This window comes from Carassius carassius, chromosome 19 (genome assembly GCF_963082965.1).
Source record: "Carassius carassius chromosome 19, fCarCar2.1, whole genome shotgun sequence".
NCBI classification, from domain to species: Eukaryota; Metazoa; Chordata; class Actinopteri; order Cypriniformes; family Cyprinidae; genus Carassius; species Carassius carassius.
Genome location: NC_081773.1, coordinates 8,673,500 through 8,687,469, shown reverse-complemented (window position 1 = coordinate 8,687,469; position 13,970 = coordinate 8,673,500). Strand labels below are relative to the sequence as shown.

Here is a 13,970-nt window from a genome sequence, read left to right as displayed (position 1 = left end):
GAGAGCATGCTTATCCCTGTCTATGTGTTTGTTTGTCCCATAAGTGATTACCATGAGTTAATGAGCTCTAAATAACATTTTGTTATTTTGTTAATGAGCTCTGAACAACAGGAAGCAGTGAATCGATAATGCCTTTTCTGCTGCGGGAGGTAAAGACATGGAGAGGTTTAATAGCTACTGAAGTTGTTAAATGCAAAGCATTTTCCCCATCCACTTCCCTGAGACAGCCAATGAAATTGGAGTAGGCTTTCATGAAAAGAGTGTTACATTTTACCTGCTTCCTTTCCATTGTGTTCCATTGTGTGTGAGTGAATGTGTGTGAATTCCAAGCAGGTTAAGTGGAGCATTTTTAAAGCAGGTTAGACAAGTGTTGAAATGAGATTCCTCATTCAAATTTAATCTGTCCGTCCATAGCAAAGCCTTCAGATTTCAGGATAATAAACAGTTGGAATTAGGGCTGTGCGATTAATCAGAATCGAATCGCAATCGCGATTTGAGACATTGCGATTTTGCTAATCGCAAAACCTGCGATGTGGACGTGATATTATTCTGTTCCAGGGCATATGCTTGACTGTCAGCCTTGAGTGACTGTCTTACCAACAGAGTGAGCACACCTCCATTCTCCCCAATCAGCACTGCTCTAACCAACTGCGTAAACGCCCACCATTAAAAAAGGGAAAGTGGGAGAGAGAGAGAGAGAGAGAGAGCGTGTGTGTGTGTGTGTGTGTGTGTGTGATTATAGCATCTACAGGGTCGATAGTTAGGCTAAATTAATACTAAAGAAAAACTTATGTAATATGAGATTACTTGGCTTCGAAATGACAGACACCAAACAAAAAAGGTAACATTAATTTACAAGAGCTGTGTCACAACACATATCAAGAGCTCCCTTATTGTTTCTGCTTTCACTACTGGAGAATAAAATGTATGTTCTTATATGTTTTTATTAATACATGTACGTTAACTTGCACATTGTATCTCCCCAACAGATTCTAATTTGATAAAAGTTTATAATGCATGTTCGCTATTCCCAATTCAGAAGACCACACACACAGCCTGTATCTCTGAAAGCTTCTCATATTCCCTCCTCTCTGCCGCATCTCATGGAGGAGCCGTTTAAACTCGCCACACACACTCAGCCTGTCTTGTAATGTTTGGTTATACTCGTGCGGCTCAGCTCCGCACGTCTCCACGAGTGCATCTGGCAATATGGATGAGACCTGATGCACGCACGTAACCTGTCTGGCTCCGCTTTTAAAATGAATGTGAATTCAGTCTGCTTTGCTAATTTCACTTGGATGAAATGAAACATTCAGCACATTTTCCACTTGTTCTTAAAATCCCAAATACTTAAAAGTGTATAAATCAGCCTACCTAACCTAAGTAGTACTTTAATAATTTACTACAGTAATACAGTTATTTATTTACACAAAATAAACTAATCTTTCCTGTGAAATTCAATAATTAAGTAGATTATTTAAAAGTTGTTATAAAATTACAATATTCCCTGCTTTAATGTGAATTATACTGGTATTTGACAGATTCTATTGGTGGGATGTAATCTGTCAGATGGGAAACAATAGAACAACAGTAATTCCTATGGGAATAATGCCCAAAACACACTACAAAAAGTAATTTTGTAATTGTTTTAATCGAAACCATAAGAATTTCTGTGATGGTTTTTATTGTTTTGTTTTTTTTCAGCTGGGTAACGATACCCATACTGTGCTGCACACTATTGACAATATTAAGCTGAAGCTTGACTGTGCAAAATTCAAATCGCAAATCAAATCACAATCACAATATCTGTCAAAAAAAAATCACAATTAGATATTTTCCCCAAATCACTCGGCCCTATTAGGAATAGATCCAGCGCAGTTTGGTTTACTTTTTTTGTGTGTGTTGATTTTTTACATTTGTCAAATTACTTGGTGTTCTAGTTATTCCCTAATAATCTATGGAACAAAGATAAGAGGGCCATTTACTTGTATACCAAGAGGAAGGTCGTGAATATGCATCAGTGACCTTCTAAAGCCCCTTTCACACTCCACATCGGACAAGGCAAATTGCCGGAACATTGCTGGGTCGCCTTCTGTGTGAAAGCAACCATGTCCCGGGATTGATTCCGGCATTGAACCCGGGTCGGGGACCTAGTAACATTGCCGGGTTCAACCCGGGACGAGCGCTGTGTGAACAAAATCCAGATCTAATGTCATGTCGAAGTGATGACGACTCTTTTACCGGCTGTTTTGAAGGAAGATCAACGTTCGCGATGAAAAAATATGTGCAAACTGTAATGAAGCAGAGATCAGTTAGTTCCTCACTTTCTGAGCTGATGCTGAGATCGTTCGCTTGCTTCAGTGAAAGCATAACGTGCCTAACGTTTTCGACTCGTACATTACACGTCATGCTCTGATGTCACGTGTCGTTACGGGATCTTTACGGGTTGTGTGTGAAAGCACGCACATATTCCGGGTAATCACTGGCAGTGTGAAAGTGCAAAATCTAGCGACCTGGGAACAATTGCTGGAACACTTTACCCGTGTATTTGCCGGAATGGCAATGTGAAAGGGGCTTAAGTTAATTCTGCATTGGGAATTAATTCCCACTGAGGGGCCACAAGGGGGGACCTCTGATTGGTGGTTGTCACGGATACCTGCACTCAAACACTCCCTCCATCCCGTTGAGCTCAAAACCTGTCACTCTTTGAAGATCAGAGGATCTCGCTAAAGAACTGTCAGCATACACACACTAATACACTTCTTCATGGCACCTCTGAGCTCCACAACTCACACGAGTTGTTCTGTGAATTGGCATTTCCTTATAAGCTTTCCATCAACAGAACAAAAACAAAAGTGCAAATAATGTGATTCTGTGGTGCTAGTGGCTGCTTATTTGGATATCCTGACCAGCCCAACTTAACAAAATGAGCCTCACTTAGAAGGTCTATCATTCAAAAGCAGTTACTCTGAACAAAGTACCTATGGTGTAGGTACAATCTAGCCCTTGGGTTCAATAAAAACATGAATCTCTTGTAGGTTTGCTTTTTGTCCAACCAGTGGCAGATATTTTGAAACCTAACTTTAGTTGGTTAAAGTGTTTCTCATTATCGACTTTTGCTTTGTCTGCTGTGGAGTTCACAAAAGGATGTATCAGGGGTGCAAAGCGTCAGGCTGTTCATGATTGGCTTTATGACAAATGGGACACTTTATGGTCAAATGGATTACAAATAGTAAAGTTCAGCATTCGAACAACCAACTGTGTTTACATTAAAACCACATTAAAAAAGGCCATTTTGACCAAGAAATACATTTGATCATTTACACTCGCATTATGACACAGCTTGATCACTCTTCACAGTATGCACAAACAAACGTGATTTTTTTTTAAAGCAAAAAAAAAAAAAAATCCTATTGATTTTATAGATTGCCTTTTTTCTTTTCCTATATTTATTTTAGCTTGTTATTTTGAACAATACTGTTTGGGGTTCTGTCACCTTCTAAAATATAAGCGCATCAATATGTGGACCATGAGGTGCAGGGGCGCTACACAAGATCCCGGGCCCTAGGCAGTCCTAATGCCCCCCCCCCCCCCCCCCCTGAAAATATATAAATAATATAATATAATATATAATAATATAATATAATATAAATAATATTCCAGACTTTTCAAGGGCCCTCTCTTCCTTTGAGGCCCTGGTAATCAGTACTGGTTTTACCCCCAGTCCGACGCCCCTGATGAGGTGTAGGATAGAAACAGTCTCCCTGTCAGAAAACTTTCTGAATATGCAACATCGTATTTCCCTAATACGTAGAGGCAAGGCTCAATGAAAGACAAATGGAGCCTGCAGCTTTACTGTGGGTTAAGTTCCAAGCTAATCATATAGATGGGGAGTTAATTGAATGAAGGGATATTTGGGTATTATTATGGTATGGAGCTTAATGGACAGCATAATTGTGGGGGAGCGCCATTATTGCAGCTTTGTTGGTTGGATAATTTTGCCTGTTAACAAGTCAGTTTTATATTTGACATAAGGAGACATAAGTAAACTGTAAGTGTAAAGGTTAAAGAGAAAAGGGGTGATTGCTTTCTGGAAATGCAGATTAATGAACGGTTATATTGCTAGCTTGTAATGAAATGAATGTATGAAAATGAGTGTCTGGCTGCATTGGAATTAATGTGCCAGAACGGCCATGAGGGAGTTTCCGTTATTGTGTTGCTTGTAGTAGTTTGGTGTGCCATGTTTTGTTCACTTGAGATTGGCCAGAATCAAATCTCCTCTGCTCAAGTCAACAGCATTATCCCTCTCTGGGACGTCTGAAAAGAGGCTTCACATTGTGTCATCTCAAAGACTTCTTGTATGTGATTTTCATTGATTTTTCAATCTTGATTCTCCTTTTTTAAGCCTTCTCAGGCATTCCTCTCATGTATTTGTCACTTGTGGTGGAACGTGCTTCAATTTCTAGATTTCCCAGAAGGCCTTTGTTCTGTTTGTGTTGTAGTTTTCATTCCCCATCAGCCCGAGCCTCAGAAGTACACACCACTCTCAGCCAACACAGTCTCTAAGTTCCAGAATAAGGAAAAGTTTCTGCTCCCTTTGAACTAGAAAATTGTGTTAACTGTTCTTGTTTGCGATCCAGGTCACTCCCACATCATAGTGTTTTGAGTGCTGTTACTACTCCAGACAGCAAGTCAATGTGTAGAGCACTAATGCTAACATACAGTATATATAATCACCCACATTTGCTTTATATCGTGATTGATCATTGGAGTCACTTTGAGTAATTCTTCATGTACACAAGCCCATCCCTACCTTCTGGACTGCAAGGGTCGATATTTTAGTCTGAAGTCAGGAATGGCTTCAGATTAGTTTGCGCCCCAGAAAGCCTTTGGTAGAGATATTTCCAGGTTAATGTGCAGTGTGGTGTGAGACTGACAATCCCTAGAGAAAGTACCTGTTAAGTGTACTTCAGTGGTCAAGGACCCAGGAGTTGAAGTCGGCCTTTTTTTTTTGTCTTCACACATATCTATTCGAGCCTAAGAATGCTGCTCGCGTGCAAGAGATGCTTGTGTGTGCAAGCACGCCTGGATGCATGTGAGAAAGCTTTGCAGATCATTTGATAGGCTCCTGGAGAATTGTGAGAATTTGACAGACATCAAATGTTCTCCTGCTTTCCCACGGCTCTGTTATTCTGTGTGTCATTACTTTGCAAATTGACTTCTCTTTCTCCTGTCAGCTCATGTCAGATTGAGTTTCTTTTGAAAACTTCTCGTCCTCCCCTTGCACATTTTCTATTCATATCAATATGAAGCATGCTGCCCCTGTTGCCTGGGATACCCATTGCATTTGAATTGCTCACAGAGAGCTGGGGTTTGGAGTCTGCAAGGAGTTACCAGTCCTCAGCCCAATTTCCACAGCTCGCTATTTCTGTGTACTCTGTTCGCAGTGACAGCACACCGAGCGTGCATATGAGAACATAAAGCGTGTGATTGTGGGCTGTATGTGGCCAATTGGGATCAGTAGAGGAGGCAGGAACATTGGCAGTGGCAGATCTCCTCTGTTACCTGGGAACAAGTGAGAGGGCTTATTTTTGGCTGCCTGTCAAGACACTGAAATGCAAACAGGGGTCCTACTCAGGATACGACAGGGTACCTGTCTGTTTCACTGGCATTTAGACAATGAATGTGTTTACATGTACATTGAAATCCTGGTAACTGTCAAAAATCTGCTCATTATAAAAACACGATTTTGAAACATGCAGAAGACGTGCACACATGGAAGCCGCCAGAATGCTGGCAGAGGTGTTTACATTAGGGCTGGAATTTGACACAAATTTCACGTCTCGATTCGATTCGATATAGATTATTTTGGATATATATCAGGTACGCATGCCAAATTTTCTCAAGGAAAAAAAATACATGTACAATTACAATATATTTTAACTTCAATTTGTTTTTAATAGTGACTGTCATAAAAAAAATTAACTTTGAAGAACAGTAAAATATTATAATGAATATATTATATGGTGCATATATTTAGCAAAATGCCTCTCTCTACAATTTATTTTTCTAGCTAATTAACGAGTTTATGGTCACTGAATACACTGATTGAGCTATTACATGAGACAGAATTTCGGATGTTTAGTCATGTTTATTTTGTGCTGAAACTGATATAAATGTGGAGGAGATGATTAGTTCACATGCGCCTTTTGTTGTGCTACAGCGATCTGTCACTCCACAATAAACAGTGCCAAAATGCCATTTATTGTTTGAATACTTTTATACAGTGGACAGAATTTGCAATCTGAGACTTTGTTTCATATTAAAAGTACCAAAGCACAATACTTATTGTGATATATTGAATGGGAGGTGTCCTTCAATGTTCTGTCCATTAACTGAAAACAGGCTAGACTAATCGATTCTTGGCATTTGAGAATCAATATCGTTTCATAAAAATAAGAATCGATTAAAATCAAGATATCAGTATTTTTTACCTAGCCCTAATTTACATGCAGAGCAAAATTGGAGTTATGGACAATGGGGATGTGTGTACTGATCTGGCTTACTAAAAGTACGTTTTTGACATGTTCACTGTATAAGAAAACCAAGTTTTTGACACTCATAAAGAATAATTTTCCCACTAGTGGTGTACATTAGGGCTGTCACTTTTTATTCGATATTTGAATATGCATTCGAACATGACGTGAAATATCCGTAATCGAACTATAAATAAAATATCTGGTTTTTAAAATGCCATGTGTAGCGCATTTTTTACAGTCTATGATTAGACCGTTTGTTTTTTATTTTATTCTTTGCCATCTTATCCAGTAGAGGGCACTCTAGACGTATCAAGCGAATAATAGCTAGTAGCCAGTTGGGGCAAGTAGATATTCAAATATATTCGAATACATTGCATGATATTCGATATCCGTTCGAATTAGATTTTTCTCAAAAGTGACAGCCCTAGTGTACATATATGTTTGTATATGTTTGAAATGGAAATTTATGTGCTCAAACCATTGTCTGTTTCTTAGGTTACTTGTTCCTTTGTTAGATATATCATATCAGAGTAATTCCCCCCGTCTTTAGAGCTGAATATTAAAGTCTTCAATCCTTAATCTCTCTTTTCTTCCACAGTTCTCAGTGCACCTCTAGGACTCAAGTGTTTACCCTCTAACACAGTCTACTCTGTCACATCACTAGTCTTGAGTAGATCAGCTTCTATTTGCCCAGAAGTGGGAACAATTTTCTATAGTAGGAGAAAATGTAATGCTTTAAGACATCATTGAACTTAAGGGAACTTTGCAGTTTCATTAAAGAGTAAAATAGGAATGGAAATCATGAGGAATTTAAAGCAGAAGCGTGCCATTTCCCTGCCACTTACATCACCAAATGTGTCCTCTTTGGCATTAAAGCAACAAATGTTGTTTCTGTCTTTTTGACCGATTCATTAAAAAAAAAAAAGATTCTTTAAAGTGTATCTGTATACTGAATGTTTGTTGTTGCATGTGCAATCAGTGAGTACATTGCAATAGAAAGGCATGTCATCTTTTTCTTGTCAGTGTATTTTTTCAGTGTATTTTTTCACTGTTCAGCATTCGATTCTGATATTTTCCAAATGCATGCGGTTCTTTCTCGAGTCAGTTCTGAGCGTAGTTTTGAACAGCAGATGGCACTGCATGCTTTAGAAACAGCCATACTCTGCTTTTTGAAAAGGTTAAAGCAAATAACAAGAGTGTTCACAATGGGCTGTTTACATTAATCTTGCGTCATAAAAGACGTGAAATTACATGACTCAGCCGAACGCACAAGTGCTCTTCAGCACTCTTTTTCGTGAGCATTTGAGTGTGTAGATAAAAAGTAAATTAGAGCGCCATCTGCTTAAAATCTAAGCTCAGAATTCATCTAAATAAATTTTCGATTATTTCCATGATTGATTGTTATTTTAACAATCAATTAAATGATTAATCATTAACCTTAATACTGCAAAATGCGTCTGTTGCAGTGGCATATAGTAAACAACATGACAGGAAGTGCAAATGCCACTCAAACACAGGATTCCTCAACCGAATTAAAAGGGGTTTTAGTCTAAATAAAAGGCTAGTAGCAGGATTGGATAATGAATAGATGTGATTATGATCATTTGAGAAAATGAAGAGACCACGCTGTAGTTACATTTGGGATAATTTTACTTTGTTGACATATCCCATCACGGAGACCGCTGAATGGATAGATTCATTCATTCACCGCTGAATGGATAGAGATTGTGGACATCTCTACTCAGAATCGATCCACGAATCGACTCTGCATCGATTTATCATTGCAGCCCCATTAAATGAACAGAGTCATAGAATAATTATTCCCAAGGTTGCCAACCCCCCAAAATCTTCTAATCCATGAAACCTAGGGTAACTTAATATAAAGTCTATTTCATTTAAGCAACTCTTAAGCACTGGTAAAAGCTGTCGATCTGTCAAGTCTCAATCAATCAGTTGTTATTTCTGTTTTGACAGCTTTTTTCCAGATTTCTACTTACTTACTGTTTTGTGTCTCTCTCTATTCCACTTAGGCCTTGGAAAAATGAAAAGGAAGACTAGTGCTCGTGATCCATCTCCCACACCCAGCACAGAGGCAGAGTACCCGTCCAATGGCAGCGCAGGAGGAGGTGGAGTGGGCGGGGCTGAGCGGATCTATGACCTCAACATTCCCGCACTGGTGAAGTTTTCTTATGCAGCTGAGCGTGAAGATGAACTCAACCTAATAAAAGGGGAGAGGGTGGTCGTGATGGAGAAGTGCAGCGACGGCTGGTGGAGGGGTAGCCATGCCGGCCGCGTCGGTTGGTTCCCGTCCAACTACGTCCAAGAGGAGGTGGGATACACAGACCATGATAGCGTCTTTGGGGACTCGTTGGGGGGCTTCCGGTCCTTAAAAGTGGGGCAAGGTGCAGCGATGGCCAACGGCCGGCCAGGAGGCTCTGGGAGCTCCGTTCTGCATATGGTCCAGACTCTGTACCCCTTCAGCTCTGTCACAGAGGAGGAACTGAACTTTGAGAAAGGGGAGACGATGGAAGTTTTGGAAAAGCCAGAGAATGACCCAGAGTGGTGGAGGTGTAAAAACAGTCATGGCATGGTCGGTCTTGTGCCCAAGAACTATGTGGTAGTGCTCAGTGATGGTCCTATAGCGAAGGGTTTAGGGTCAAGTCACGGCTCCCCTCACATCAGTCACACAGTTCCCTCACGTACAGGCAAATTTGCTGGAAAGGATTGGTACTATGGTAATGTGACACGGCACCAAGCTGAGGGTGCACTTAATGAGAGAGGAGTGGAAGGAGACTTTCTGATACGGGACAGTGAGTCATCGGTAAGTTGGACTGAATTTCCTCACATCTGCATGCAAACTATTGCAGCAACCTGCCCACATAGTTATGCAGCCCTTATTGTGTAATGTAATGTACTGTATTGGAACCCCAAATGGATAGAAACTGCACTAGCCGACTGAACTGCACAGTGTGAACCAATTATTTGTGCAACCCACTGGATGTTGGATCAGTTTACATGCACAACCCACTGAGTGTACTGTGTGACAGAGACCAGTTTGGACACTGTTGAATGACTTCCCATAGTGCTGTTTAGAATGGGGCGCTATGACCAAAATCTTACATAGGTACTGTTTTATCAGATATTACATATATATGGTAATGCAATATATGTATGCTATATATTACAAAATCTGGAAATTAATTCCAAAAAAAAATTTATATTACATAATTTTATTAATGTTGTCACATACTTTAAGAATTAATTATTTTCTTTGAAACTTTTTGTGGAAGTTTTAATTGGAAGATAGATACAAATTGATATTTACCAGAATATGTAATATTCACCAGACAGTAAACTCTGCTTTTCTGCGACACAGTTTTCAATGTTTGATATGTTTTTCTGAATAGTGTGGGATTTTTAAAATCATGCTGTGGTATATGGTAAAGTAGAATCTCCAGCGGTTGACATTTCTACCATCACGCAATATACCCTCATATCACTCACCCCTGGGGTTGTTTTTTGGTTTGTCCTGTAGTCACATATGTACTTCCAAATGTGATTTATTTAATTTTTTTTTTTTTTTTGTAAGATGTATTTAGAGTTAAAAGAAAGATAGATTTGATACATGAAAAAGCTTGCAGAACCCTATGAAGAATGATAACAAGAAAGAATCGAAACCTGGAAATGACAAAGAACAAATCTTTTTTTAATTTTTTTTATTCAATACAGAAATCTTGGAGGAAGTTTTACTGCCCCACAAGGCTGTCCTCTCTTAACTGCTGTGTGACTTGGTGTCAGGCTTTATTTTATTTGAATCAATGCTGCCATCTGGTGTTTAGATATGGAAAAGCAGCAGCAGCAACAACGTCCCATTCATTTATCTCTCCATGTCTGTTTTTTTGTTATTTTGTTTCAGCCCAGCGATTTCTCAATTTCTCTGAAGGCTGTGGAGAAGAACAAGCACTTCAAGGTGCAGCTGCAGAACGGAGTGTACTGCATCGGTCAGCGGCGTTTTAGCAGTATGGATGAGCTTGTAGAGCACTACAAGAAAGCACCCATCTTCACCAGTGAGCAAGGAGACAAACTCTATCTCGTCAAGCCCCTTGCCTGAATTTGTCAGACGTTACCTCTCCCCCCGTGCATCTCTGTTCCCTCCTTACCTTATTTTGTCTCTTGCCCCTTTCAGAAGCAACTTCAAGGACTATTTGACTTTTCTAAGCCCAACATTGCCTCCAGTCCTGTTGGGAGCAGTAGCAACTTTTCATTCTTTTAAACAGATGTCCGTCCTTGATATACATGCCGTGTTTCTTGTTTTTGTTTTAATGATTTACAGTCACTTTGGAGGTTTTGGTAAAGGACAAACAGAATGGCATTTCACTGAGCAACATCTGTAGAAATCTCTCCCAGGTTTTGGACAGCTGTTCTTCTGCTCTTCCTGTTGCTGGATTATCTTCAACCCACATAACATTGGTTTACATTTCTCTGCCCAAAAGAGCATTACAGTATGTAAATGTGTACTACTTGTACTGAGTTGGCAGAGGAGAATAGATTCATGTGCATGTCTGAACCTTGATCCTTCAAAGCAGGTGAACATATGAAGAATGAGTGTGATTTGGTTTCCAACAGATGGTGTCTCCATTCATAGGGCTCATCCGAAGGCCGTGTATCTTCTCTGTATTTTCACACTGCAGCTGCAGTCTTAATCTGAATCCAAACTGATAATTGAGATGACAGTCAGATTTCACCCTGAAATAAAGTGGTGCTGTCCCATCCTCTGAGCCTTTACAACCACTGTTTTTGCATCTGCAGTCCATCCCACATACATGAAGGCAGTGTTTGGACTTATCTGCTCCTATAATGCGAACATACACAGCTTTCCAGGTATTTCTCTTGGATCAGGGTTTCTTCAGAATCAGGGTACGTCATAAAGGGAGATAAATGCCGCAGTTATGACAGGCTTTAAAAGAGATGGATGTAAAGAGAGAAAAGAGTGTAGCTATTAAGAGAGAGTAGATTCTGTAAACAAGGAGAAAGTTTGAATGTGTGTCCTTTCAACCAAATGTGCCACCCACTTCCAGTTCTGCTACTATTGATGTCTTATTGCACCTCACCAACATGTCTTCTCTGCTCTCAGTAACAGATAGTTGATTGTGAACACTAATTCAAGAGTAATAAAACAAATATCATTTTATTTCTTTACTTTAGTCTATTACTCTAAGTCTGTTTACCAATAAGCGTGTTTGGTCAAGGGGTTTCCGGGTTTTTTTTTTTTTTTATCTATTTGTCTGAATGTTATTGAGCAATGTTATTTAATTCCTCTATCCACTGTATGTACATATATATATTAAAAAACAGATATGGTGCATATATGAATCATTTAGATCCAGCATTATGGTACTGTACTGAGGACAGTGTGGTGAGAATTGAAATACTTTTGTTCAATAAAAGTTTTGCAAAATAACTTAATGACCTTTGGCGTTGCCTGTGCTTTCTTTTCTCATTACTATTGATTTCTAGTGTGCAATGAAAGAATGTATCAGTTCATCACATCACCTGCAGATTAACATTTAAAGCCATGCAGAGTGTAGTTCCAACCCTGTCCCAACACGCATACCATGTAGTTTTCAAATAAGCCTAAATGACTTGATTAGCTGCATCAGGTGTGTTTAATTAGAGTTGAATCTAAACTGTGAAGGGCTGTGGCCCTACAGGAACTGAGTTTGACATCCCTGTTGAAACCTCTGGTTGAAACTAGTTATATTTTTACAAAAATGTGCATGCCATGTGTGCAGTTCACCGGTGGATGGCACTATCAGACAGCTCTATATTTTAGAAAAACACAAAATAACCTTTCCAGGCTTTTCATACCATAAACCCAGGCGCAATCTTTTTATCTAATCTAAACCTAGCAACATACATTATTATACTGTGATAGTTACATCAGCTTTTGCATTATTCATTTTTTATATCGGAAATGTTGAGACGTTTAAATTATCGTGTAGACTGCTGTTTATCGTATTTTAAACGGGGCGTTGAATGCTTGAATCTGATTGGCTGACGAACGTTCTGAGGCGTACAATTATTTTCTGATAAACGCATGGTGAACGTAGTTCCATGCAGCTCTCTGGACCGCATTAGGGGCTGTTCACATATCGCGTCTTTTGCACGCTCAAGCTAGTTTTTTCCAATGTAGGCGCGCGGTATGCGTGCTCATAATGGAAGCGACGCGGTCGTTTTTTCCAGGCGCGTCCGCACCGCATCGAGTTAAAAACATCTCAACTTTTCAGAGAGCCACAAGCGCACCGCAGGTCATGTGACAAGAACCAACCAATCAGCTTCATCCTCACCCGTAACAACGTTGAAAGCTCAACCAAGATTAAGGAATTTTGAAATAAATTTAGTAGCAGAGCTACTGCAAGCGATTTTTAGTGCTGCAAATTCATTTGTCCTTTGCTGAAATTTCCGCGTCTTCATGGAGAGAGCACGTCATGGTTGCTTAGCAACGGCAGCCGCCTCAGGGGCGCAACTGCCCGAGCGGTTTGGAAAGAAGGAGAAAGCGGCGCGCCTAGCGTTTTCCACGTGTTTTTAGGCGCGATATGTGAACGGCCCCTTGCAGTTCCATATCAGCGCATAGTTAACTGTAATGACGGTCACGCAGTGTTGCCCTGACGAATTTATCAGTTAACGTTAGCCTATATAGTGTAGCAGCTTAAAGGCTACACATGACATTTCTCACTGGTCGTCGTGATTTTGCCAAGTATGACATGTTCCTGGATCAACATCTTTTGTTGATCCTGGATCAACATTATTATTATTAAAAATATAGATTTTACCCAATTCCTACCCCTAATCCTAACACTGCCCATAATTTATTCCTAAAATCAGTGGGAAATTATAGCTGATTAACAAGAGTGTAGAAGCACCTAACCCTGATTTTAAGCCTAAAACAGATATTTCCTGAAAGGTTATATCTGAATTCTGATTGGCTGATTGGAATGTTGCTCCAGGATCAACAAGGATGTTGATCCAGGAACATGTTGTACTTGGTGAAATCAAGGTCACCATTTCTCACTAGCGAGGAAATAACAGCGCTGTTCAGAGACGCTGCTGCAGAAGATTTTGGCGCACAGAGGTAACGTTAGCCTAATTCACACAAGCTCTGTGTCTCTGTCTCTCTTGCTCTCTTTCTAACTACTTGATAAATAACTGCATTAGAATGCAATCAACGGCTCAAGCCTCCATTACCAGCTTTAAAATGACGTTTTGGAACTAGCAAAATAGGCGTTGGATGAGATGCGGAAGAAATATTCCTACTTGCATTAGCGTTTTAAGTATAAAAATCCGGACGAATCCCTTTAAATATATCAACCGATGGATGTCTTAAGGTCAGTGTTACGAATTCCCGCTACTTTTACACTGTTCCCGCGGGAT

At 39.8% G+C, this 13,970-nt stretch overlaps 1 protein-coding gene across 2 annotated transcripts in view; it reads left to right on the top strand.

Moving 5' to 3' along the window:
- LOC132094993 (cytoplasmic protein NCK2-like) overlaps positions 1-12,005 on the top strand; it is a 75,452-nt gene extending 63,447 nt beyond the window's left edge. For both annotated transcript variants that reach the window (XM_059499701.1, XM_059499702.1), the window contains exons 3-4: positions 8,570-9,360; positions 10,456-12,005. In XM_059499701.1, coding sequence (XP_059355684.1) covers positions 8,570-9,360; positions 10,456-10,650 — 986 coding nt within the window. In that variant the 3' untranslated portion in view covers positions 10,651-12,005. The remainder of the gene's footprint in view (positions 1-8,569; positions 9,361-10,455) is intronic.
- The last annotated feature ends 1,965 nt before the right edge of the window (positions 12,006-13,970 follow it).